Source organism: Metopolophium dirhodum, chromosome 3 (genome assembly GCF_019925205.1).
Source record: "Metopolophium dirhodum isolate CAU chromosome 3, ASM1992520v1, whole genome shotgun sequence".
NCBI lineage: Eukaryota > Metazoa > Arthropoda > Insecta > Hemiptera > Aphididae > Metopolophium > Metopolophium dirhodum.
In genome coordinates, this window is record NC_083562.1 from 33,126,556 (window position 1) to 33,154,535 (window position 27,980).

A 27,980-nucleotide genomic window follows, 5' to 3' on the forward strand; every position below is an offset into this window, starting at 1 on the left:
GGGTGCCAAGACGACGCACTTATAAAACAAACGTATTTTAAGTCGAAACGTCTGTCGTTTAAAATTCTACGAATTACATTTTTAATTTTGCATATTATTACCTACTTTTATCTTATATTTAATTTTAATTATTTAATTGTCGTTGGTAGTTTATCATCTTTTCATTTATTAAATTCAATTTTAATTAAATAAAACACGCGCTAATGAGTGTTAAATGATTTACGCATTACGCCTACAAAAGTATGATAGTTACCATCGTATTTTTTAATAATATTATAATAATATAATCAGAATAAGGTTTAAAGTTGCCCGAAGTTGAACATTTATTCGCTGTCGGTTCGTATTTAGATTTTTTGTTTGTATGAAATAATTATTTATGATCAAACAGATTAGTTTTAATTAAATATCTAATTAATAAGTTGAATGAAAGGATATCGTTAGACATTTCGTTTTTCATAGTGACTAGATACTGACTGATGGACAGCATTAATTTGTTTTTTTTTAAATTTAAATCGTATATATTATGATATGCGATGTTATAGGTAGTTTATCATTTAACTTAATATATATATATATATGTATGTAGGTATTAGTCATTTTATAATATTTTTATTTGCGTGCATCGTATAAACATGTGTCAATACATAAAATATTTAATATCATAGTAGCACGTAAATTGTAATACTGCTGTAGATATAATAATTATTAAAATAACGATGGTAAATGATACACACTGCAGTGCTAGTTTTAAATCCACCGATATGGCCGGGTTAGGGGGGGGTGTGTGTGTGTGTGTTTTTATTTTATGCTTTATCCGAATAATAACTGTTACGAAGAAACGGCCAGCACTCAGTTGCAGGATAATTACAATGCATATTTGTACGGTAAGCAATGGTAAATATTTAACAAATAATAAATAAAAAACGATTAAAAAAAACCGTCTGGATAATTAAAAGTCTGGAAACTACAACTTCCGTTGACTGACAGATTTTATATTAAGTTAGGTTTTAATCCACAGTTAACGAATCGTAATCACACACTCGTAACTGCAAGAGTAATATTATTATATTATGTGCATAAGCCTTATCTCGGATATGCGTTTTCAACTACAAAATACCTACCTAACGTACATTAAACAGTATGTAAAATATTGCGTTTTTATGCAATTTTTAAATAGTTATTTTTTACACGATGTTTCCCATGAACATAATATGTACATTTTGAAGAAATTACCAACGTTCAAGATCAATTTACCATGGGAAATAGTACGTATTGGCAAAATCTGACCTCGCTATTCAATTCATTGCTGTTTTTACAGTCAGTATTTATGTGTAACTTAGTTCGATAATTTTGTTAATAGCACGTTTTGCATTGTCACCCCTGTTGATATTTTTAACAACAACTTCAAACGCGTATACAATGTAAATAGCTCAAAAAGAGTAAAAATATTTTGAAAATTAAATTATGTATAGAAATGCCAATATAATAATTATATGGTGGAAATTTCCACTATCTACGATTGTACGTTTTTGAATTAGGAACAACAAAATAAGAAATCGATTTTTTAAAAAAATTGTTTCGCGTAAAAATTCCAGTATTTCCCGAATTTGGTTGGGGGGTTTCCCTCATTATTTAAAAAGTACTGGGCATTTTTAATTTTGACCTCCCAAAACCAAAAGTACCAACTAGATTCACTTTTCTACCTAAAAAGATATTGAAGTTAGAAAACCAAAGCATTTTTCCCAGTGTAAAACGTGTAAATATACAAAAAAAAAATACACATTTTTGCAAAATCAAAACATTCATTGCTTCGAATCTAAAATTAAATTAAAATTATATAGTAGTATAAGCTGGAGACTGCAGCAGTCTAATCTGATTTTCAACCCAACAAATTATAAACTATATTAAGTTTCTTAATGAATAATTAAGAGGCCACCCCGGGGTAGCTGGTCTAAGTTTAATGATTGTATATTACAAAAATGTAATAGGTACAAAGTATACTATATGAATAAAAAATAGGGGAACATGGGAACCCGCAGTTAAATGCATTTTAAGATGTAACAGTGAAACTGTAACATTAAAACTTGAATAAATTAACAATATAGTATATTTGTGTAAGTTTAAGCTGGCAGTCTAATTATTTTGATTATCTATGATACAGAATACTTTAATGCTTACATAATATGGGATATGATATAACATGAAAAATGTAAATATTGTAATTTATTTAATTATATAATATTATAATAAAAATAATAATACACGTTAAAACATCCTTATAAATATTTAACAATAAATATTATAATATAGGTACTAGATATGATAGCAAATATAATTCGTTCGTTATCTAAATCAAAGGTCAGATTCTGCGACTCCCTGTTTACATTATTTAGGTATAGTACAATATTGACTATATATAGTTATAGTTATATGATATTGACTAAAGTGACACATGTATGACGTATTAGTATTGGTATCGATATTGTGAACATTTTTTTAGATAAACCTATTTGATGTTGATATCCAATGAGTATTATTGAAAAATATCCCTATGTGGTAAATACATTCCAGAAGTGTCATTTATATTATACACATTTGTTTTTGAGACTAATTTATTAAGCCTTTGCTAATAGAAAAAATAACATTTTTAATGTGTTTTAGATATTTTTAATACGAAAATGAATCAGTTTATCAAATTTAATTCTATTGCATTTCACGAACATTTCTGAACATATGCCCCTGATTAAGAGGATGTCAGCGCACTATTTGTTTTCTTTCCCTGACCCACGCGCAACATAGACAAAACGCATTTGTGCAGAATCGTTTTGTCTATGTTTTTAAGTAATATTAGAGTAAAATCACCCATGACAAAAAAGATAGAAAATAATATTTTAGAGGGAATGACATATCGATTTTATATTTTATCGTTATTTGATTTTGTATTCTACTTTCAAAATAAACAAAAAAATGTACATTTAAATGATGTTTAAATTGTTTTGGAACAATATTTAGACGACTAATGAATAATTATTAATAATATAATTGATAACTTTAGGTGTGAACTTACCCTTATAATGCATAATCGATTCACATTATCGCCGAACAAAAATTATTCATTTGTTTCTTTTCGCTTGGCGCACATACCACAAATTGTGTAAGATGTAAGATGTGTCGTGAGAATAATAAAAATAACAATAATCATATTATAGTAATAGTCTATACGTTTTTTCATAAAAATATAAGTTCATAATACTATAGGTACCAGCTGGTACATAGATTTGATATTATTTTTTTTTTTTTTTTATTGATCATGAAGCCCGGCAACTATGGCCATTAGCTGTTTGTTTTTTGTTTAGGGGAGGAATTGTAGGTTAGTAAACACGTGGGTTTTGGTTTGGAAAATTTTTTAGTGGGCACCCGTAGGTATCTGCCATACTCGGGTGGGGGATGGCGGCACTTCTCTCCGGACCCCGCGTGACTTGCCCGAAGAAAAATGCCACCCGCGGCCGGGTTGATAACTGACAAAGCGATAAGTTATTCATTATAAACGTGTTCTGTGTGCAATCGATATGTCATTTCTAATCATCAGCTATAATCGAACACGTATTATATTTTTAATGATTTCATTGAAATATTTCAAGAAGAGAGTGAAATTTCAAGTTAAATATTTTAAATTCAAAACCCCGTTTGTATGTGTTAATGCGTCGTAGTTGGTACCTACCGATTTAATTTCGATTGAACTACCCATATTATTATCGGAATACGATATCGGGAAAATAATTTGAAAAAAATATCGTTGGCCATCACTATAATGTATAGGTGGCTATGTTAAAAGTAGGTATATTGTATAAGATTAGAATAGCTTGAGCGTTGTTCCACGCGAGGTATGCGCCAATATCCGCAATACATATGGGTGCAAGGTCGAATGTGCAACATAAATTATGTAAACGAAATACAGGTACCTGACCTATTCGTCCAGCACACAATTTTAACCGTATCTTTTCTCTGGGTCAGTAATAATGTAAATTAAAAACAAAAAAAACACCTAATAAACTACGTTGATGATACTCAACTATACGGGATGATTTTTCAAGCATATACTCAACTCAATTTTATTCTTTAATAATGCACTTATTCGAGTTCAGATATTTGGATTTCTAATGATATCTTACTCACAACTTACGTTTTGAACCATTTTAACTTTGTATATACACAGGTTATACAAACGTACCTGTGTAGGTTCGTACCTATTATCATATTATTATAATAATTATTGTTTGATGTAAACACAGTAAAAAGCACTCAGTACTCACAAAGTCACAACTTACTGTACAACACAAAATAATTATATTATAATTATTACTATGTTAATGTCAAACAACAAACAATGCGATAATAACGATTTCGTTGTATACATATTGTTTTGTGAATCTTTCTATTCGGTAAATTTCTTGTCACGGCACCTGACGATATAAACACGAAAATTTAACAAATAAAGGTTTTCTTTATGGTTATTTTTTAGTATTTTCATTAGAAATATAAAATAATAATTGGCATACACCTATCTAGTTTTCAATTTAATTTTAATTTTTATAATAATAATTATGAAATGAGTAAGTGGTATCAAAAGCCCACATTTTGAATTCCGAATTAAAATGTATTACTCTCTTCTTTATGTTACTAAAAAATGTACTTCTATTAGATTTTATAAAACAATGTACCTTTCAATGTCCCGACTTTTTAAATGCCCACAGAATAATATTTTCACATAATATGTTCTTAATTATAAACATTTTATCAAACATCTCCCCACCCCTGACCTCCCTATGATAAAGACTCTGAATCTACGATTGTATTCGGAATAAAATAATGGACCTATCAGGATAATTAATATTATTATAAGGGTTCAGGAATCGGGGATGAGCTAGTATCTTCAACCAACGCAAGACGTCGTAATGATAGTTTAAATAAAATGTTTATTGACGGTCATAATATAAACATGTACAAGATTATTTGGTATAAAATTAATTAGCATTATAGTATAGTTAATAGTTATAGGCGTACAGCGTTTAAAATATGATCGTAGGAACGACGTTAACCGTTTACATGGCGTCGCGTCTGAATTTCGGCGAAACGGTTCTTCTGGAGCGGCTGCCAGGTCCACCGGATAAGCCAGCCTGTAACAAAACGTGAAAACATTAATCATAATAATATATTAAGGCGTGGTAATGTCATTAAATACATAATACGCGTTTTTGTCGTCGAAAACCCGTTTTTATCTGTCGTTCTATTGATTTACAGGGCAATCGTACGCGGTACACACATCGGAAACCGTTCAACCCCCAAATCTGTGTATCCGACCGACTCAGAATTAAGGGTGGTCAAAAGGGAATTAAGGGTCGTCCCATTCTTTCAACTAAAAATAATTTTATTGTTTCCCATAAATTAGGTAATAAAAAACAATTAATGAAATGAGCGAACTCGATTAGATAGTATTATAATATTGTGTTGGATAATAATTATTGGAAATCAGCACATGACCAAATGTGATAACAATAGAGGTTAGTCTTTTGTCTTTACTATAATATCATATTATATTTAATTATTTCTGGTATAACGACTATACGGGAAAACGATTTGCCTACGTATTTCCATTGAAATAATAAAAAAACAATGGCGCTTTGATTTCATGATTATAGAAAGGTAAGAATGGCAAGTGGGTCCACCTAGATCCGAAAAATCGTCAATCCAGCCTTATTTACAACGCCACGTAATACAACGAAGAGGAGAAGGAGAGTTTGGCATTTTGAAATGTTACTGTTGGTGATGTTTAAATCACAAAACGTATCTGTAAGGAGCAAGGACTTACTTTTTGAGCTTCCTCCACGATACAAGTAGTCACAATTCCGGCCAACGCACACTCTTCAGTCGTCGACTGAGCTGAAATCGTAGTAACACAAAACAAATATAGGCACGTATTAAAACCACCGTCGGAAAATAAAAATAATACCTACCATTTATAATGGTCAACGTTAAGATGTTTATGACTTTTATACACATTAATATTGTTCTTTGCCGATTGCAGACCAAATTATAATAAACCCAATCAGTAAGATGTAGAAACAATTATTGTTTTAAATTGTATTTTGAATAATAAATTTCATTTTTATCTTTAAAAAACATTTTTTTTTTTTAGGTTTTTATGAAAAATTTTTTTTCGTTGATTTTTGTAAATTGTATAAAAGTTAGTCATCTTTCTTAATTTTTAGATTTAAAGAACGTTTTTAAAAAATATGTTCATTGTTCATATTGACATGCTTTTTAAAGCAATACAAACGTGTTAAACCTTTATAACTGTTGGAGTAAAATATCACGTGAATATGAAGTCAGCAGTTTCTATTAATAGTCTGTTAAAAATGAATAATGAATAATACAATTTATCAATGTATTTAATAAAGTTATTTGATTATTTTAAAGGTTAAGTTTGATACTTTGTATGCATATTTGTATGCATTTTCTAGAGATTTGAAGGTCATAATCATCCAAATTCTAAAGGGAAGATGTGTATTTAATTTAAATAGTTTAATATTATCGCAGTTTATAAATGGTATCTCAAATATAAAACAAATTTTCCCAAGTTTCGTAAAAAAAATACTGCCTCTAGCAAATTTATAATTAATTACATTTTTCGTAAGAAAACAATTTTTTTCTCCATAATTTAAAGATTATGGTATTATGATAGTAACTTTTTTTGATAAAGTGTGTGATTTCAGAGCTTTTCATAATTGTGATTTCATAATTTTTTTACCAGCTTCGAATTCCGAAACATCTTACATCACTTATAGGTACTTAAACCTGTCTCAAATTTAAACGTTAAATATTTTATATGTTTAAAATTTTAGAATTGAAATTTTTTTATTACTATTATAATAATTATTATTAATCTAACCGTAGAACGTGTCGAATTCATAATGACGTTCTGTTATGCAAGATGTTCAATTTATGATTTACCCGTGGTCATTGGTACACGCATATTTCTGTCGTTAACAAATTATTCAACAGAAAAATGTCCAGTCCGATTATATTATCGTATGCCATACCTTTCTTTGCGCAAACGTCGATGAGGTCTTTTGCCTTTTTCATCATCACTTCGTTGGTCCCGTAGTATTTCTGTGCAACCTTGGTCGCCTCTTCAACCGAAAACTTGCCCTTGTTAATCTTAACACAAATTAATTGTACGTTACTTACTTTGTGTTGTTATGAAGGCCTCACGTTTATTCGTAGGTATGCATTATATATATTGTTATTTAACAAAATTGCAGTTATAGGTACTTACCACGTTGACTTTTCTCATCAGACAACCCATCATACACTGTAACGGACAAAATTAATAATAATTACAACTAACTTTATTCATGGTGTGAATTTAAAAAAATTCTATACGTCCAAACTACGTACCTTTTCGGCTTGTGTTTTTGGTATACTCATCGATCGGAACCCTTTGAGTGCGTCTGAAAGTTAATATCACCAAAACATGTTAGGTAAGTATATGATTATTATTATTATTATTATTATTACTATTATTATTATTATTATTATTATTATTATTATTATTATTATTGTATTATGCTTTTTACTAGCTATTATAGTTAGCAGACAGTGGAAATTATTAAAATGTACCTATCGATGATATAATTAATATATTGGCATCAGTAACAATCAGTAACATCATTATACCGTGTTATAGATGCCCAAATTATAAATGTAAAACTCAAAGGAAATTGGTTATTTATTTCTCATTTGGATTCTACATCAGGGGACAATAACTTAAATTTACATTTAAAAAAAGGAAATTCCCTATAGGTATATCATATTGTATGACGATTGAGAGATCACAAGAGGTTACTTTGGATAAACTTGATATATATTTACAGATTTACAGAACCCCGATCTTGGCGTTTACACTCGTGTGGTATTATGTAGTCTTGTCGAGCCACAGGTGGAAAAAAATTATAAATTACAAATAAAATAAAACCGCTTCATGAATATGAATAAAATTTAAAAACCCAGCTAAATAGCAGCATTGTATGTGGCAAATAATACTCAACAGTTGGTTCTACAGTACATATTATCGGTACATATAACATAAACAGTATACACTAAATCAGCTGTTCAAAAAGTAAGAATATTTCTTTAATAACTTCGTGATGTGTTATCAATGGCACCCACAAAAATATGAACCGGGGGGAGGGCAAATTTAAAAGTCTCTGCTAATACAACACATAATACTATACGACTGTAGCTTTTCGGAAAAATAAATTGCATAATATTTATTTCTATGATTGCTCGGTATGGATAGTATTACAAACATAAAATACAATATGTATTATACGCATTGCACGGTATCAGTTATTATTGTATATTAATTTACAAAATACTATACAAATGTTATACCTATTAATCAATTATTTTACATTTGCGAAATAAACATAGGCGTGCACATTAAATGTCAATTGTGATACATTTCGTAGGTATACACATTAAATATATTTTTGAATTTAATATAATACCTGTTTTATGCATATTAATTATTATTATTTGTTTGAAAAATTTAAATAGATATGGAAAAAAACTAGTTAGCGAACCTATTCCAAAAAACCTGAGTATACAGAACTATAAGTTTATTTTCACTGTCAACTCACCCGGCATCGAAATGTTCAATTTAGATTAATTATATTATTATTTAGATTAATTATATTATTATTTATTATGATCATATTATATGATATAGAGTAGTGGTTCTTAAACTGTGGTCCGAGGACCCCCAGGAGGTCCTCGACACTCATGTCAGGGGTCCACGGCGGTTCTATCTAAAATTAAATATTTGATTTTTATGAAAAATTATGTTTACCTGATAAAAATATTTATAAATGTGTAGGTATATAATAATATTTTGTATATACCTACTTAATATGTGTTTTTTAATATAAATTAATGAGTATTAAAGTATTGATTATGATGATATGAGATATTTTGTAAAAAAAGGTATTTAAAAGGAAATTGGTAGGGGGTCCGTGTTCACCAAAAGTTTAAAAACTACTGATATAGAGTGATTCACCAAGCATGCTCAAACCTAATTTTCCCTAATAATGAATTTATTCAAATTCTGATTTTTGGAAATTTGTATATACTTGAAATCCCAATTTTCAATTATTTAGATTTTCTTATACAATTCAAGAAATTTCATAATTATTATTATGGTGAAACAAACTTGTTTTAAAATGCGAACCAACCTGTTTTAGTTCAATAACTAAAAATTGAATGAAAAGATTTTTTGTTTTTGAAAACGTTTATACATCCAAACCAAAAATAGAACCAGTAGTTCAGTTATTAATATATATATATATATACATAGGTAGGCTCTATAGATAATAGTCCTTAATAATAGTTTTATAAAAATATGTAATAGATGTGATTTTCATTTGAAAAATAAGTTGATATAATGATATCTATAAAAAAATCTATGTATTTGAAATATGTTCATTGTTTCTACAGTACCTATATCTGAAAATTCCAAAAATCAGAATGATTTGAATTGAAAAAAATAACTCTCAAAGGAATAAATAGGGCTGAGCATGAATAATAAATCATTTTGTATATCACCTATATATGACCCAATTAGTGCGTACTTCTTATGTGAATTTATGCGGTACAATGATTCGTGCAATACTACTAAATACTGTAATAGTTAATCGTAACAATACTGATAAGAATATAAATATAATCAACCTTACCGCCGGACAATTTTGTTTCCGCTATGCAACTCTGGAATATAGTGGCAGACCGATCACTTGAACCGTTTTGTTGATTGTTTTCACCCTAAAATCATACAAAAGTCGTTCGATTGCATTTACAATAATAACGATCCAATAATACGGTTATTTATATAATTTTATGTTTTCAACAACATTATTAATTTGCTATTCATCGTTGTTGTATTCGTGTAGAAAGTTATCTAATACGGGATAGGCGATGGTGATCTACCAATTTGATATAAGTGATCTATTACACAATCGAGTACATGTAATTTATTATAAATTAATAAATTGTGTTTTTATTAGTGAGTTAGGACAAAAAATTATAGTAAAAATAATTCGAATCGTTAATTAAAAATGCATTCAAAGTTACACTATTGCTCATCATTGGTCAAGATTTTCTTTTTGTTTTTCCGTCACCTTTATCACTATATTAATAAACGACTTATATCTCAGAGATAACTCAAAATGTAAACGTTAATCATCTGCTACGCGAATGCCTTTGGTTTTAGTTTACAATGTTATTATTTATTATACATCATGTATTTAAAAATCACTAAAAACGTATTTGTTAAAACAAAACAGTATGATAGATTTTCATTTTTTAGAATTTGAAATTTTGTTTTTTACAGCCACATGGTAGCAATACATAATAAATGTGGCAAGCACCCATGCTTCTATTACTATACAGACTTGTATAAGTAAGCATACGATAGAAACTGATGGATGATAGTAATAATATTAGGTATTCTTTTCATTAAAAGAAACAAATATTAGCATACACAAAAATAAATACCTTATACTTGTTATAGGTAATGAAAAACGTTTGAGGTTTTTATGTTTGATCTCAACAAAGCATTTATATTTTGCTAACATTATTCATATAGCTAGTTTTGTACGATACAATAAAATATATAAGTACAAAGAAAAAAACCATGAAAAACGAATATTTTTAAAGAATATTATTTAAATATCAAACTCAAATTTCTTAATAACAATTAATTGATTGACCAAAGTTTTGATGACTCAAGTCACCTCTTTATTATTAGGGCCTGGGTTTAATTACCATGAAATATCTCCTTTAAACAAATTTATTAATGTTCAAAAAACTTCAAATTTTGCACATAGAATAATAATAATATTATATAGAATTTAAAAAAAATTTGGTGATCCGTGTTGAGTTAATGCAATTTATTTTTGTATGTATCGATAAATGAGATCGTGACTCGTGAGACTGTCCAGAATACGAAATTATATAGTAGAAAAATATAAAACTCATATTTTTTTACTCATAATAATTTACCTATCTAAGTATACTTTAATAAATGATGCAAATGCATTGAAATGCGAGCTCTATTGTTATTACTATTATATTACTTTATATACAGTTAGGTAGGTACTTATACTATATATGTGTGTAGTACAACGACTAGCGATACCTAATGTGTGACTTGTCAATCAATAATGAAATTATAGTAATAATAATAAAAGTAATAATATGTAGGTACATCACAGAAGTGTTTTAAACAAATGTTGTATAATACAGTGTTGAACTTACGAGAACGACGGCGACGGACAGGCACAGACACGCCACTTTAAGAGCGAACATTTTTGCGTTTAATATCGAAGGGGAATAGGTACAATATACAAATTAACGATGTATTATTATAGTGATAATATTTTACAGGAACGATTTGTCATAGACCGCAGTTGTATAGTGTTTGAAGACAGAATAATTCGTTTTACTCTAGATCAGTGTTTATATACTACCAAATGAAAATAAAATAGTAATAATAAATAGGAAAAGGGGAAAAAAGGAGTAATAACAATTAAAATCTACGGTATTTCCACTTCCAAGCGGATATCGGCATTATGAGTGTATATATTATATTGTTTCCAAGAACAATAATTGTTTTAACGACAAAATAAAACGCCACGTCATCATCATTAACCAATTGAATTATAGTATAGTATTTTATTAAAACGTTGTTAATATAATATAGGTATACAATAATAATTATTATTCCGTTGCTTTTTTTACAATTTTATTCGATACATAAACGTGTCAAGGTGATCGTAGTCGGATCAAGGAAACCGGAAAATATCATTTAAATCCTAAAGTGTGACAACCAAAAACTAATTGTATATTATATATAATATATTATGTATAATATGTTTGTTATATAAAACAATACACTTCATTGTATAACATAAAATTGTTGAATATTAAAATAAAATGATCATAACAGTAGAAATAAAACGATTTTAAAATGAAAAATAAGTGATGTAGGTACGTCTGACTCTCGTTTCGGTCCACTCGGTTAACTCTTCAATATGCTCAACTGGAAACAGAGAAAACGAGAATAAGAGATTGACAATAATATATCGTTTATACATAATATTGTACCTAGTGATGTTAGTGCTTAGGAAATTTCCAAGAAAAATTCTGTATCGAAAATGGACATGATGCGTATATTGAAATTATTAAACTTCGAACCTTCTTGGAAATTTCCCTTTAGAAATGTCTGAAATTTGATATTACTATTACTATATAAGTGCATTATACAATATTAATTTTAGCCTTTTGTGTAACAATATATATACAATATAAATATATAATAGTGGGCAATATCCATGTGACGCTTACGAGTTTCAAGTTGACTTGTCGAGATCCAACTGCTTGTTCAAACATGCCATCACAGTGTACGAGTAATTGCACGTCGCTACTACCTCCTTTGACACAAGTAAAGCTGTAATCAATATAATATATAATTATAAACATATCTACTAAAATGTCACAGGCAGATAAACTTTAATATCTATACGATTTTCAGTGTATTATTAGAGCGATAATAGTGGTGATGAACAGAGTTCCAGTCCTAGCCCCCCCCCCCCCAAAAAAAAATATTCCTTATTGATTTAGATATAATCCCTCCCCATGTGGGTTATTTTAAATAAATAGTTTTTTTTAACCCATCCAGAATTATAACCCTAGTTGCGCCTGTGACAATATCTGTAGTTTTCAATTCAATTGAACTACCTACGAGTGAAATGCGTGAAAATAAAACCCTGTGTCGTTGTTGGCAACAGATAAAATTATGAAATCGTACTTATTCGTCCATTGCAAAACAATCAGATATAATATTATGGTAATTGGCAATATTATGGCGTATTATTTTATCGTGTAACATTGAGTGAAACCGTGCATTTATTATTATTATTTATAAGTTTGCTTGAGCCTGGAAGTTATTCTTTTGAGTTAATTTTCAACTTTTTGATCAACTATAGTTACTTTTATGTGACCATGGGCAAGTTATTTGAAAAAATGAACTCGAGTTAGAAAAGTTAACTCAATGTTAAGAACATTAGTAATTTGCAAACAATTTATATAGTTAAATTTAATAAGAAGAAAAATATTAACTTAACTCTCTTAAAAATAAGTTAATTCGTTTTTTTTTTGATTATTACTTATTATACATTGTGCAACTTTCAAATAATTAATAATAACTTAACGAAATAAAAATGCGTCCTAACTATTCGTTTTTTTTGTACACTACCTGTCTAGTTTAGGCAATAAACGTTTGTGTTAAATTAAGGAATATTTATTTGTTTATTGTTCATTAAATTAAAAACATTCATTAAAATAAAATGTTTTATTGTACACCTACTATGTGAATAACTAAAAATAATTAATTAATACGTTTTAACTACAGTTATAGAGAAAACACATTACTAAACGAGAACATGTTAATGCGAATTTAGTGTGAGCTTTTTTCATCAGTTCTTATGAGATATGCCGGAAAAAGAAATTGAAGAATAGCTTTCGTGATCGCTTGAATGATTTTCCTGACTTTTGGTCGGGCTCATTAGGTAGGTATTTAGGTATTGTTATTGTATGTTCGATAAAGCACACGGGCACAGACTTATATAATTTCGTTCGCCCACTTTACCGTCCACCACCGACTAATATATTATTACTATGTCACAACACGTATATAGAAGGGTGGACGTATCACCTTCTTCATAACACTTGTTGTTTATATTCTCGATCTTCTCCGTAGACCATTCCGACCAGTATTTCTTTAACCCCGCTTCCATGCCAGTTTTGTTGTACGAACCATCGTCGTTCAGCTGAAACAACATAGTATATTATGACGGAACACAATTTAGTTTTAAACGAGTCACAAAGTAAACGTTTAAGAGAATGACTAAGCGCATAAATTATTACCAGTCCTAGTTTGGTGATCATGCATTTCATCAGACACTGAAAACAGATAAAACAAAAAAAAAATCAAATCAAAAATTCTAAGTAGTTGTTTTTAGACGTTTTGTCACACATTCATTCATATGGGGGACGGGGGGGGGGGCGTTATAGAACCGGAACACTTTTTTTTTAAGGCCAGAAATCGAGATCGAAATCTATGTTTTGAATTGGAAGATTTTTCGGATTTTACACAGGATCAGTAATCAATAAATTTATATAATATAGTATATTATAAGTTAGATTTGTTATAACGTATAAGTAATTGTTATTATAATATGTTTTTTCGACGTCTTACTTACTTTTATTTTTTATTAAAGATAACCCTCAGCAATATGACCATTATTCGAGATGATTTTTTTTTATATACAGTAGATTCACCAAACATACTAACCCCCTTCTATTCTTCAATAATGCAGTTACTCAAAATTTGGGTTTTGGAAATTTCAAATATACTTAAAAATCATATTTTCAAATTTTTGAGATTTTTGTACTACTTAAATAGTGTCCTGTGGAGATACAAACTTTTGTTTTTCGAATGAGAAACTTTTCTACTGTAAATTATTTAGCGAATAATTTTTCTGAAAATTAAAGGAAAACATAGAGGTGAGCATGCTTCGTGAACTCCTTGTATAGTATTATAATAATTTTAGGTTCAACTTTTATTGCTAAAATAAATTTATAATATAATATGATATACTTAAATATTATATTTATGGTCATATAAAAAAAATTTTGTATAAATTAAGTTACAAAAGAGTAATTATTATAAAACAAATTTGTGTTATATTGTTTCTAATTCAAAAGTAAATTGAGGAAATGTAACCTTAATTTTCTATTCTGATGAACCAAAACCAAAATCTACAAAATCATTAAGGTCGTTGGATTTCATAGGTATGTACAGCCTCTCAACACAAATTAAAAGTAATAGCTATTAACTATATTTAATTAATAATCACCGTATAATAGTATTCGTTCTGTTCGGCGAATAATATTACTTGGACAGCACTTTTATTTTGCGAAATTAATTAATTTTTTTTTTGTAATAAATTGACCTCGGGACACATTCCATAAAATATTGAAATCGATACGTAAATCGATCATTTTTACGGACGTAGTATTCATTTACCAGCCCTGAGAACTGTTATCTAATGCACCTATATAGTCAGTTAATGGTGGATGAATATTCACAATTATTACCTTTCCAGTTTCTGTAGATGGTACCTTGTAGGATTTGACTACGACGAGGTCATCTAATGAACAATAAGAAAAAATTATTTAGATTAGTTTTCTGATCAAATAGGTATTCGATACGTAGTACAATTTTTTTTTTAATGAAATTCCAACAATAATATTACGAAGAATAATGTTTTACGCCGAACGCATAATACCTACAACATAGTATAATTATCATACAATATCGATATTGTTCTACGAAATTTAGTATACTCATAAGTTATTTGTCGTATCACAATAAAGAGGATAAGTATTAATATTATTATTATTAATATTTGCACCTGCAGTGACAATATAACACGCAAAGTAGGTACCTGGTTGAGTTTTTTTCTTAATACATTTTATAAAATAATAGAAAAAGCTTAGACATGTAATATTATATTGTAATTTACGTTCATACAAAAATTGTAGCCGTTTGATATTTCATCATATAAAATTATTATAATATTCAAAATATATATACAATTTTAATACGTAAAGGCCGTATACAAAATATTTGATGTAGGTAGAATAACAACTTTACTCAAAATCCGGATGGGTCCCCATGATAATAGTGAAACGCAATAGTTTCAATCGTATGACAGCTAATATTATGATGGTTTAAATAGACTGTCATCGTTAGGACAATAATAATATTATGATAGTTTAAATAGACTGTCGCCGTTATGACAATATTTGATAGCCATGTCAAATTGTCATATTGTGTGAGCATTAAATATATCGTTTTCCAACGTAATACTATAGCCTATGTCCTATGGGTAGGACTGTTAAATACACTCAACAAACCATAGGTAAGTAATTTATATCACAATATGATGGTCTGTACGGAAAATAGACGATTTTCGAATAAGCGGTGCTCTGTTTTTTTTTTAAGTTAATACATTTTTGCTCTCCTATTATATTGGCTAATTATATTATATTATATTATGTAAATACTACCTAGGCATTAGTAGGTATGATAACATGTATTATAGTAATATTATATTATATTATGCAATTTTAAACAATCACATAGACTTCTTGTACAACATGGACCCCTGTGTAGAGGGTAAGCGACGCATTCTTGATTAGCCAATCTGCTCGATAACATACACGCTTTTACCTCAACTTTATGAACAGACTTGCTCAGTTGTTGCATTGTGTTATGAAGTATGAACTATAAGCTGCGAGCAGATAACCAACATATTATTATGGGTTATGTCGTTTTTAAAAAATAAAATGGAATATTGTTGACTAATGAAATAAGCAAATAGATTTGTTTTAACTAAACAAATAACCGAGTACCTACTGCTTCTTCAATAACCATCAATTTTCCGTTTATCATTATGTACCTACTACCTATATATAACTGCATAAACATAATATGTGTAACCAGGCCTCTGAATTTGAAGAGATTGAGAGTCTAACACCTCAGTAAAACACCTTTTTTTGTAAATAGATTATGTTATTTTCTATTAATCTAACCACATCTATACAAAAGTTATTTTAAAAATGTATACCTTCATGGAAAAAAATTAATGTTAACGATATTTTGTTGAGATAGGTTTAACATAATACGAATGAATAAATCGTGGACCACAATAGAATTATCCTTAAGCCTCCTTAAAGGTGCGTAATGTTTAATAATCAAAAAAAAGTTAGAATATTGATTTTTACAGATGAATGTTTTCATAAAAGTTATCTATTTAAGATACTACAGAAAAAAAATGGTTCTCATTTAAAAAAAAAAAAGTAAGTTTTAGGTGTTGCCACAAAAAATAAAGTAAGAACTTATTTAAAAAAATGATTTTTAAATATTATACTTGAAAATTCCATAAATAAAAATGTGAAGAAGTGCATAATTAAATGCAAACTTGAGGGTGAGCATGCTCGGTAAATTTCCCATTATATAATATAGATCTAAACCTATTGATTTTGTTGGTATCTAAATATTTTTCAATACTCTTATATTATATTATGCTTCGGTATAAAAGACAAAAAAAAAAGAAATTGTCCATCATCGTTTATAATTTGATCTAGTAGAACAAAACAACAATCGTACGCAGTAATTAAAAAGTTGTAACTAACTATAATATAATTCATAGTAAATGTGAAAATCGAATAAAATCCGTCGTGGTTAACTTATTCCGGGCCAGTGCTGATGACATTTAGTGAAATTATTGCTGTCGAAAATACTATATATTATTATCATGTTATAAAAAACGTTACGAAAATTAAAGTTATAGTGAAAAAATCAATGCTAATTTAAATGAACAGAATTTAATTAAGTGTAATTACCAATACTTATATATATTCGACCAGTATCAAAGTCTGTGTGACAAACAATATGAGAAAAGATGTTAATAAATATTATGCAAACTAATATAAAAGTCATTATATACAGTATAGGTAAACTATGATAAAGCAACATTGATTAAAAATACCGTTATTATTATTACTAATTTTATGCACAAATTATTGAAATATAATACAGAAATGTCGATGAAAAGGTAAAACATATTTTGAGCTTGACAGCATTGTGTAAAGCCTTTAGAGGACGTCGTACTCGCGTGTGTGGCTTTCATCTTAGTAACGCAGAAAATGGACAGTAAGTTATACATTCCGTAGAATCTATTTTATTCTTATTATTTTTTAATATTAAAGTGAATTGCTTTTTATCAAATTTAAAGGTAAAAAGATTATCTAGGGCCCCGTTTAGGTTTTTGTGATATATTTTTAATTTATATAAGCATGACTTTATGTGCATTTTAAAATTTAAAACTTAAAATTACTTACAACTATTTCTATCAATATAATTGTCACTAATCGACACTGTTGATAATTGAAACGCTCACATTTTTATGATTTAGATTATTTTGTTCGCCCAGTCATAATGATTTCTAAGTACCTTCGGCATAAATCTGATTCATGAGACCTGGATTTCATATCTGCAAACCCATTTTGCATATACCTATTTGCATACTACATTGATAACATTTAAACAATGAAAAATTAAATAAATAATGTTTTATATTATATTTTTCTCAAACAAGTGGGATGATAATATTTTTACTATCGTATCCATATATAGGTATTATAAAATATAAAACCTCGCAGAAGTAACTCTAATGGAAGGCATATTTACCCAACACCCAATACTTACATTAATTGTAAAGGTAAAATCATAAAAAAATTAAGTTGACAAAGTAAAATATTTATTATTTATAGTATTAGAATGTTGCAACTTTATTTTTATTCATTTTTTTTTGTATTTCGTAATAATATGATAATAATAATTTTATGAAAAATAATTTGCTCCACCATATTACCTATGAAATATAAAAAAATTTATAAATCTAATCAGTAATAAATAATATTAACAGCCAATAAGTAATAACACATTAACACATACCATTGTTAATATTATGTTTATAAAAGCATTAATTTGTGTACTTTTAAGTCACGTTTAAAATGGTATAGTTTTTTTTCGAGAATGTTAATATAAATAAAATTGGAATTTATTTCCGTTAATCAAGATTAAAGTTACTATCATTATAATATGGAATGCAAAAATGTGAATTTTCTGTAAAAAAAATACCGTAAGCGTAGCAAAACTAAATATTATATAAATAATGTTGAACGATTTCCCAAGGTACGGGTATATTGAACGACATTTGAACGGCATGACTTGTAGATAGATTAGTGTAAACTACGTTATCTAATTGTTCATACCTAAATGGGAATAAATTAATAATGCACCTAACTACCTAAGTATAATGTATAAAATTGTTATGTACTGGAGGCAAGCATTATAATAATGTATATATAATAATATTATATATTTAAAACCCAATACTATTATTATGGACAGGAAAAGGCTTAGTAATATAATACACTAAAATACTAAATAGATAACCTAAGTTAGAACTCACAAAATTCAACGATTAGAATTTTGTTATATTAAACACATAACGACCATACGAAAGATCAAATGGCAGGATTATCATACAATACTGCATATTGGTAAAAAGGGGCCAAACATAATTTAGATATGTAATATATTAATGTATACTCTGATGAGTAATTAATGTATATTATATATAATATAATATATATGGACACACATTATGATGAACCATACACGATCGATAGCGCTGTTAACAGGATGTCCACGGTACGACTAAAAGATACTATAGACATAGAATAACCGAATCCTAGTCAATGCCATTTCCTGGACCCCGTAGGGCACAGAAATGGGATAACAAACTTACCAAATAGGAAAGGGTAGATTCTGTATAGGAGAAACATGGACGGACTAGAATCAGACGTGATACATGCTTTGCGAGAGCCACTACTTGTCACAAGCGTTATTGTATTCACGACCAATAATTTTACTACAAGTTTTAAGTGTCAAATAAACAAATTTATAACAGTTTCGTTAATAACTGTCATCCATTCACTTCAAAATCTAACTCTGCACGTGGGATCACTACATATAATATCATCGCACATGCATGATTCACCAGTCACGCTCAGTTAACGACGCTTATTTAACTATGTAGGTATACAGATCACGAATGGTAGTCGGTGGTTTATCGAATCGTTGACGAGAACATAATAGCGTACAACATCGGATCGAATAAGAATAACAGACCGCGGACAGACGATTATAATATTATAATTATATTTGGTTCGGGTAACGCGTGAACGCCGAACAAGTCTTACCTTAATCATAATAATTACAGGATTGTTTATTTCAGGATGTTTATGGCTTCTACATTTTATTTTTTTATTTTAGTCGTGCACATTTAGACGAAATTATAAATCCGATTGGCGTATGACGTAGAATCAGATATATTACATTGTATTTTGCATCATTTTTAGCTACGTTTAATTTTTTTGTTTAATTTGTTTTAACCGACTTTTTATAATTGTACGGCATTTTTGTAAATATTGTATACATTGTAAGTCATATTATATATTATATAATATTATTAAAAAAAAGTGTATAGTAGGTATATTTAGAATGAAAAATGAATAATATAATATTATTAATACATCTTTTAATGCCATATTTAATTGTTTTGAGAGCATTATAATTTGATATTTTTCGGACATATTCGCATGCATTTTTAAACATTTAGTACAGGGGCTCAGAATTTAATGAGGTGGGCCTGGTGGTCAGATATAGAGTAAACGCGTAGTATAGGTATTTAGTAGGTATGCATATTCACTCATCTCCGTTTCCATATCTAAAAAATAATTATAGAGGCAATATTAGACGTTTAATATATACTTTTATTACGCTTATTATAGTATCATTAGAATTTTCAATTTTCTCCTGAAAAAAATATCACAATTGTATAACACGTATTATTTAGGTATATAATTTTAAAAACTGTAAGAAATACATTTTTAAACGTAATATTTTTATATTTCATAGTGTATTTTTTTAAAGAATTTTAAGGTATTTTTGCGATTTTTTAGGGCGTTTAAATCTCAGCCCTAGCCATAAACATCCTATCCATGACAATAATATTATAATCGTTTATAAAAATCGTTAAATTATTCCCTAAAAATATATCGAATCCTAGTGACTGCCAACAACATTCATAACCATTTATTAGTATTATTCATGAAATCCGATCACACAACTCACGTTCACTGCTCAGTATGATCGAGTCGTAAATGTCATGTATTATAATATTGTTATCATCATGTATTCATGTTAAACGTGTATGGCCTAAATGATAATAGGTCAAAACAATGACTGACCAACAAGGTCATAATAATTAATAACTAATAAACAATAATAAATTAACCTAACTTTATCTATCAGCGTAGATACTTAATCGATTTAAAAAGTCTTGACGATATTCTAAACAAAACAGAAGGAGCTCTCCACTTCAATCGGCTAAAAAGTAAAAAACATCCAAACTTAGGATTAAACCCGGCCTATAATTGTTGTTTTTCATAGAAAATGTGGCGAGAGAAAATAATATAACTTAAATCCTTCTCCCGAAAAAAACCCTACGAGTCTCACGAAAAAAAACTAATGTAATGTAAAAAAAATTGTTTAAAAAAATTTTTGAATGTAAAAATAAAATCGATTAATTTAGTATAGGTAGGTATTTGTTGCAATTTTATATAATAAAAATAATTTAACTAAGAGCATTCTTATTATTTTATAATTATATTTGTGATGTGGATGAAGTGTTTTACGACTTAGGTTGTCGATATAACGAACACTTGAAAAGTATACCTATTTAAAACGTTATCTAAATCGATAAATGATAATAATGTTGTATGTAGGTAATAATAATGTGTTTAATTATATTATTATAATATATAAACGTGGAATAGGATCATAATAAACGTGTATATAATTATTACCTGCACATTCCTTTTTAATTACTACTGTAATTCGATATTATAATCATAATTTTACCAACGCATATTATATTAATTACAACAATTATTATAACTGCAGGGAATGCATTTTTTAACGAAGTCAAAAGTTTTTGAGATCTCAGATAGCGCAAAATTAATTATTATTGGCGTAATCAACAATTTTATATTCTCGTTATCGTATAACTAGCTGAGGCAAATATAGTTGTATTATTCGTACCTATATACACTATATACACTATATTATTATTATCTTGCCGAATGTTTTGATCAGTTGTGGAAAATCGACACGTGGCATATTGGAAGAGAATTTTTTTTTTAAACCTAAAATAGTAAAATGCAATAGTTTAACTGTAGAAATATACATTCATTAAGACCAGCGTAAAATATAATAAGATATTTTCAAGAGTTTGACGCATATTATGGTACGCGATCAATGAAAATTTCAAAACCATTATATAATATTGACAATATTGAGCTAAGTACCTACTCCAGCTATTTGGCCAAATGACTAAAATATAGGCACCTAGGCTACATAGGTATTATATAGGTAATACGATTATGTGAATATTGTATATATAGCGTATCATAAATAGGTACGTTATTATTCTTCAAAAATGTAGTTTATAAAATTCTATTTGGCCACTTGTGTACTTAGCTACCTACCTCTAACAATATTGCCTGAGCGTAAGAAAACGTTTCGCATATGACATACCTGCATTGGTATATTGGTTTACATTTAAATAACAATAATTTGTTCGTCTGCGATCTAATTGTAATATTATTGTATATTTATGTATTTTCTGTTCGATTAATATTGTGATTTTTATTGATCGGTTGCGTACACCGTACGATACTGTTTCTGTAATTCTGTGGTGAAAACTACAGATTAAGTAAATAATTTATAATTAAATCGTAACCGGAAATCTGAAGTATTTTATTCGGTTTTAACGTGAAAACAATAAAATTATTCGGTATACGGCCGTTTGTCGTTGGCAACTTGAGCATAATATAGATTACACTAACCAAAGAGCGTATATAGCTGAAGTATATTGTCAATTGTAGATCGGTTCTATAGCCATTAGTCACTGCAAGTGTTGTTCGTTGTAAGACCAAACAATAAATTATAAAGCAAGAAATCTGCGAAATCTGCGAAATGTAGTTCGACGATAAGTCGAAAAACTGTAGTGAGCAACCAAATCGTTCGAATAGTTATGTCCTAATTATCTTTACTGTTTTTATTTACTGTTCACGATTTTTGTTTTTACGTTTGTGTATAATAGTATCTCCCCCAACCCACACACACATACACACACACACACACTTGGAAGTTTGGAAAGTAGAAATTATAGTCTACAAAGATACGAGCAGCACTTGTAATTGTATAAATCCTGAAGAAGTCGTTTTTGTGTTTTGCCAAAAAAAACCACCCTGCACAAAAATCATAGACGTAAGCCGACTTAATGCCTAATGGACACAACATTCCAGCCGATAGCTGATAAGTGATAACCATTATCTATGTCCGTGAAATATACGTTACAGCTTACAGTGAAGTTTTTTAGACATTTCTTTGATCGTTGAACAGTTTTTTTAAAACATTGTTTTTCAGATATTTCCCTGCGTACATAACAAATTATTGAATGTCGGCAAAAAAACGGATCTTCTATCCGACAGACGTCATTATGTTCTTATCTGCGCCTCGAGGCTAGCGTGAAAACGTGTATATAATACCTGAATGATATCATTAATATGACATCAGTTGTTTTTTATTAAAATATTATAATTATTTTATTTAATTGATGAGCAAAGCCTTTTTTTATCTCGATGTTCGGCTGTGCTGCATAATTCGCTTTACTGTGTGCAACGGTTTTTCTATTACAATCACGTGATAATAAGTATAAACAATATACTGATACACATAACACCACAACAGGAAAACGTTTAGAAAAAATTTTTGTAACGTGGTCTCAGTCCATGATATACATACTTGTTAACTATACCTAATATAATATATTTTATTATTATATACTATAATATGGAGTGATCCATTTAACGCAAAACACTCTTTATTTCTGAAAAAATTAACGTTTTTGAAAATATTTCTTTTATATAATTTTAAGTACCTAGTTACAAAACAATTTTTTTTGGAAAAAAACTATATTTTTTACTATCATAATTTTCAATTTTTACTTTTTTGAATGACAACATACTACGTATAATTTTCATTTTATATTCCGAAACAGAATATTTTTGGAGTATTTGGATCTGTAAAAATCAAATTTTGAACAAGTAATTTGTTAATCATTATAGTTATTCATAACTACTCATAAGTATTTAAAGTTTAGATTGGCTATATTTTTAATAGTTTTTTTTTAAAAATGAGTGTTTTTCGTTAAATAGATCATCCGGATTCGGTATATACCTACAATTTTATATTCCTAAGTGTTATAATCAATGATGATAATTCATTAAATAACTACCTAGATTCCCTGTAAGGTCACTAAGGAATGACTAAAATGTAAAATAAATAACATTGCCCAGGAATTACGTAAGTTGTTTGAACTATCATGAGTCATGACGTAGTCAATTTAATATATAGTTTAGTGTTATACGTCTTTATGAACGTTGATATTACCTAATGAATTGTTTTATTATTATAATTTTAAATACGATAAAGTTGGATCGTCTGCATTACCACGTGCATTTTTAATACATTTATTTGTATATACGTTTACATGTATTAAAAAATTCGTTGGATACAAAAAGACAACACAATCCGGGAAGCAGTGGGCTTAGATAATGATACTATCATATTATTATAACTCAGGGATCACAGTTAATATTTTTCGAGGGTCATTTAGGAATTTGGGATGTTTTCTGTGGCCATCAAAATTAAATGTATTTAGCTAGTATTACAACTTCACCTAAAGTAAGAAATAAAATGGAAACCTCATTCACTTTACCATCAAAAATAATAATTAAAAAAATTAATTATTATTTACGTGCCAGATAATTTTTTATTCGAGGGCTATAACCTAACCAGGACTACAAGGATACAAACAGACAATTTCATTGTTGCCTAGTCATTCTTTACAGTTCTCATTAAATACCATGGTGCACACCAAACCACTCGAATGCAAAACTTCTGAATAACCACCGCCGCCAGTCGTAAAAACAATAATAATATAAAACCTCATAGTTGGCAGTCGTCACTAATAAGTATAATAACCCCAAAAATTCGTCGCGAAAATGAAACGAAAAGGTTATGAGGTGCGCGTGTTATACCAAATAACGACGATAAAGCGTCTGCGGGACGTGTGCCGATCGTGTGTATTACATAATACTGTGGTAGTTGTTCGTGAGTGTTTGATGTCGAAATAATCACTCTGTATATAGAGACACGCTCAACTATGATGATCAATGGTGATTCGCGACGATGATCGATAACTATGAACGTCCTGTATACTATTATTAACGTCACGGTTAACGTCCGGTATCATATCAAGGCGTGCGTATCATCATAAGAAAATATTGTCGTGGCGTTAGTTGATTATCCGGAGATTTGGTCGATTTTGTAACTCCAACCCGAGGCAGCGATAAAATATTATTATAATGTCATAAATGCGCTACTCACCCACAAAATATCTATAAAAATATTATAATAACGATAATAATACCGCAGTGTCGTAAACGATAAATGAAGCCGATTTTCGGGTTTTTGTTAAGTTTTGTGTATGATTTATTTTTTCTAATATTATTATGATTTTTTTTTTCGATTATATTTGTAACATCGAAAAAAACTAAATAACCGCAGGAAATGCGTTCGGAAACGCGACCGAATATAACAATGTCGACGACGAAACGTTTTTTACCTTCGCTGGCGTTGCACGCTTTTCCGTAATAATCGATTTGATCCGTCGTAAATCGCCCCTGTATACACAAACATACACGCATTAATAATAATAATAATAATAACAACAACGAAAATATTAGGTATTTATTATCAAAAAAATAATTTAAAACAAACGTGGAGAGTGTATTATAAAATAGTTATAGGTAAGTATACAAAATGTAACTGGATGATGACAATTATGTGACGGATACAACGTAACTATTATAACGATCTATTGTTAATTCAGCCTATTTAGTTTATAAATAATATAGTATAGGTGTTTTTATAATATTATAATAATATATAAGATATATCACGTTATTATATTATAAATTCAAAGTGATTTAGTGACAATGATCGTCAATCCTGTATCCTACAATAATGTAATTATTCAAATTCTAGTTCTTAGAAATGTCGAGTATAATTAAAGAGTAAACACTATAGGCAAACCACAATTGTATTAAATTATTTAAATGAGAACCGCCCTTCAACCATAAATTGCTGATCAGATGCTTAATATGAAAATGTTAACCCACCTAAATCAAAATTTGAACTAGTATAGTTCCTGAGTTATTCCATGCTAACCTTTTATTCCATGAATGTGATAGCGTTTAATAATAATGACTTTAGAGTTTAGGTACACGAAATATAAAATATATGTGATATTTAGGCTAGTGCTTAGGTAGGTATCAGCCGAACAAATTATAAAATTATCAATAACTATACAGAAATTTTCAAAATTATCGGAAAAAATTAGTTAGAAAAAACGAATAAAAGGGAGTATTTACGTAACGACCCATTTTACTTTTTTGTTGTAAGTAATTCATAACATATCCGTATATATTATACTTGATATTTTCGTCAAATAGTTATTAGAATTTCCAAAATATTTTATAACATTGTTTAAATTGTTGACCCTTAGATAAGCAGCTGAGATGAGTGCATTGATTTTACAATTTGAATGTAATTTGATGTATTGATGTATGTTTTTCTTTTCTTTTTTTTGTGTCTGAACATCTTTTTCTAGTAGAAAAATGCAATCAACTTCTCGAGGGTAGTTTCTGGTAGAAAATCGTTTAGTTTGTGCTTTAGTGACCATGGTAACCAAAAAGTTGTACCGTCTTCGCTCAGAAACGTTTTTATTGTATAGGTACTATGATATTTTATTGTTGACTCAAATTGAACACATCCGTTACAGTGACCTACTCAATGACGAGGTTGTAAGGTACATAATTGACAGCTACAGACTGTACAACAGAGTGATTATACCTTCTTGACAGCTTTTTTTCAATTTACGAATGTTAATAAATATTTTTCATACGTCAAACAATTTTGAAGATTTAATACAAGGTTCCTCATAAGTCATAAATCAAAAGTTCTTCTTATACGCCAGTTGAAAATATCAAAAATACAAATTCACAATTTTTTTTATTTAACTAATGAAACTACCTATATTTGTATTTTCATATTAATACCTAAATAAAAAACCAAAAGATTTAAGATAGTTTATGACTTTATGACTTATGAGTTATGATTATCAAATATAATTTAACAAAATGGTGTATTTATGCGCTATCAAATTCTCAGAAACTAAAACATGCTAAGTGGTTTTTGTTTTAAAAAATTAAACAGTTAACAAACTTTTTAACTCAGAAACATTGGTAAAAAGAAAAATAGCCCCTTATATTATGATGTATGGGTAGGTATATATAATACTATTTAAGGGGGAAGAACTCATCAATCAATAAAAAAAATACATTATCAACAAATTTTAAAATTAAAAAATTAAAATAACAAATTAAGTGTTGAGCCGATTTTTTTTTTAATAGTGTGTGTTAAGTAGTCTACCTTTGCTAAACGGGGTGTATGTTACGAGTTATAAACATTAAATCCTAATAATATATACCCTATATAATCTTTAGGATCGTAAAAATATTTTTTCGCACTCAGCGCTTAATATGACTGATAATAATAATATTAATACTTACGTAGCCACATGAAATCAGCATCGCAATACCGAACACCAACGTTATGTAAAATGTCGACGAAATCATTTCGCACGTCGATTGCGTTTGTGCGGACTGGAGAATTTTTTTATTGTCGTTATTATCACTCTGTCACTCCGTCGGGAGAAGACTGTGCGCGTTGTTTTATTACAATATTACAATAATATATAGTACATTATATAGGTACGAATTGAACAAGCATCCAGACAGACTTTGGAGTTTGTGATTGTGTGAGTCGAGTGTAACATACAAAGGTTAACAATAAGCTATCTACGGGTCATTCGTTCCGTCTGTGTGTGCGCTGACCAAATATATTGTAATATAAATATTGTAACTGTAGTTATACCTATATTATATTGGAGGGAATGAAAAAAAAATGTACC

At 28.6% G+C, this 27,980-nt stretch overlaps 2 protein-coding genes across 3 annotated transcripts; both read right to left on the bottom strand.

Moving 5' to 3' along the window:
* Window positions 1-4,956: 4,956 nt before the first annotated feature.
* Window positions 4,957-11,560, bottom strand: LOC132941219 (general odorant-binding protein 28a). The gene is made up of 7 exons (XM_061009163.1): window positions 11,374-11,560; window positions 9,795-9,879; window positions 7,459-7,511; window positions 7,337-7,372; window positions 7,101-7,218; window positions 5,870-5,940; window positions 4,957-5,177 (listed from the first exon to the last, which is right to left on the bottom strand). The coding sequence occupies exons 1-7, from the start codon at window positions 11,422-11,424 to the stop codon at window positions 5,103-5,105; spliced, it is 489 nt and encodes a 162-aa protein (XP_060865146.1). The 5' UTR covers window positions 11,425-11,560; the 3' UTR covers window positions 4,957-5,102.
* A 210-nt stretch (window positions 11,561-11,770) lies between these two features.
* LOC132941221 (uncharacterized) lies at window positions 11,771-27,828 on the bottom strand. Of its 2 annotated transcripts, XR_009664142.1 has the most exons (8): window positions 27,580-27,828; window positions 25,572-25,629; window positions 15,277-15,329; window positions 14,044-14,079; window positions 13,832-13,946; window positions 12,463-12,565; window positions 12,223-12,340; window positions 11,771-12,157 (listed from the first exon to the last, which is right to left on the bottom strand). XR_009664142.1 is itself a non-coding variant. In XM_061009166.1 (7 exons), exons 1-6 carry the CDS (start codon window positions 27,643-27,645, stop codon window positions 12,468-12,470), a joined length of 426 nt encoding a protein of 141 aa, XP_060865149.1. In that variant the 5' UTR covers window positions 27,646-27,828; the 3' UTR covers window positions 11,771-12,157; window positions 12,463-12,467. The 2 variants fall into 2 exon arrangements, 1 of the variants encoding a protein (XP_060865149.1); XM_061009166.1 differs by lacking the exon at window positions 12,223-12,340.
* Between the last annotated feature and the right edge of the window lie 152 nt (window positions 27,829-27,980).

Bases quoted from the DNA above. Each gene is read 5' to 3' on its own strand.
- LOC132941221 (XM_061009166.1), bottom strand. From the start codon at position 27,645: ATGATTTCGTCGACATTTTACATAACGTTGGTGTTCGGTATTGCGATG. The intron at 25,630-27,579 runs GTAAGTATTAAT...TTGTGTATACAG, and splicing joins TGCTGATTTCATGTGGCTAC to GGGCGATTTACGACGGATCA. The intron at 12,566-13,831 runs GTGATACGTCCA...TATTGATTACAG, and splicing joins CAACAAGTGTTATGAAGAAG to CTTTACTTGTGTCAAAGGAG.
- LOC132941219 (XM_061009163.1), bottom strand. From the start codon at position 11,424: ATGTTCGCTCTTAAAGTGGCGTGTCTGTGCCTGTCCGTCGCCGTCGTT. The intron at 7,373-7,458 runs GTACGTAGTTTG...TGTCCGTTACAG, and splicing joins CAAAAACACAAGCCGAAAAG to TGTATGATGGGTTGTCTGAT. The intron at 7,219-7,336 runs GTAAGTACCTAT...ATTTGTGTTAAG, and splicing joins TGATGAGAAAAGTCAACGTG to ATTAACAAGGGCAAGTTTTC.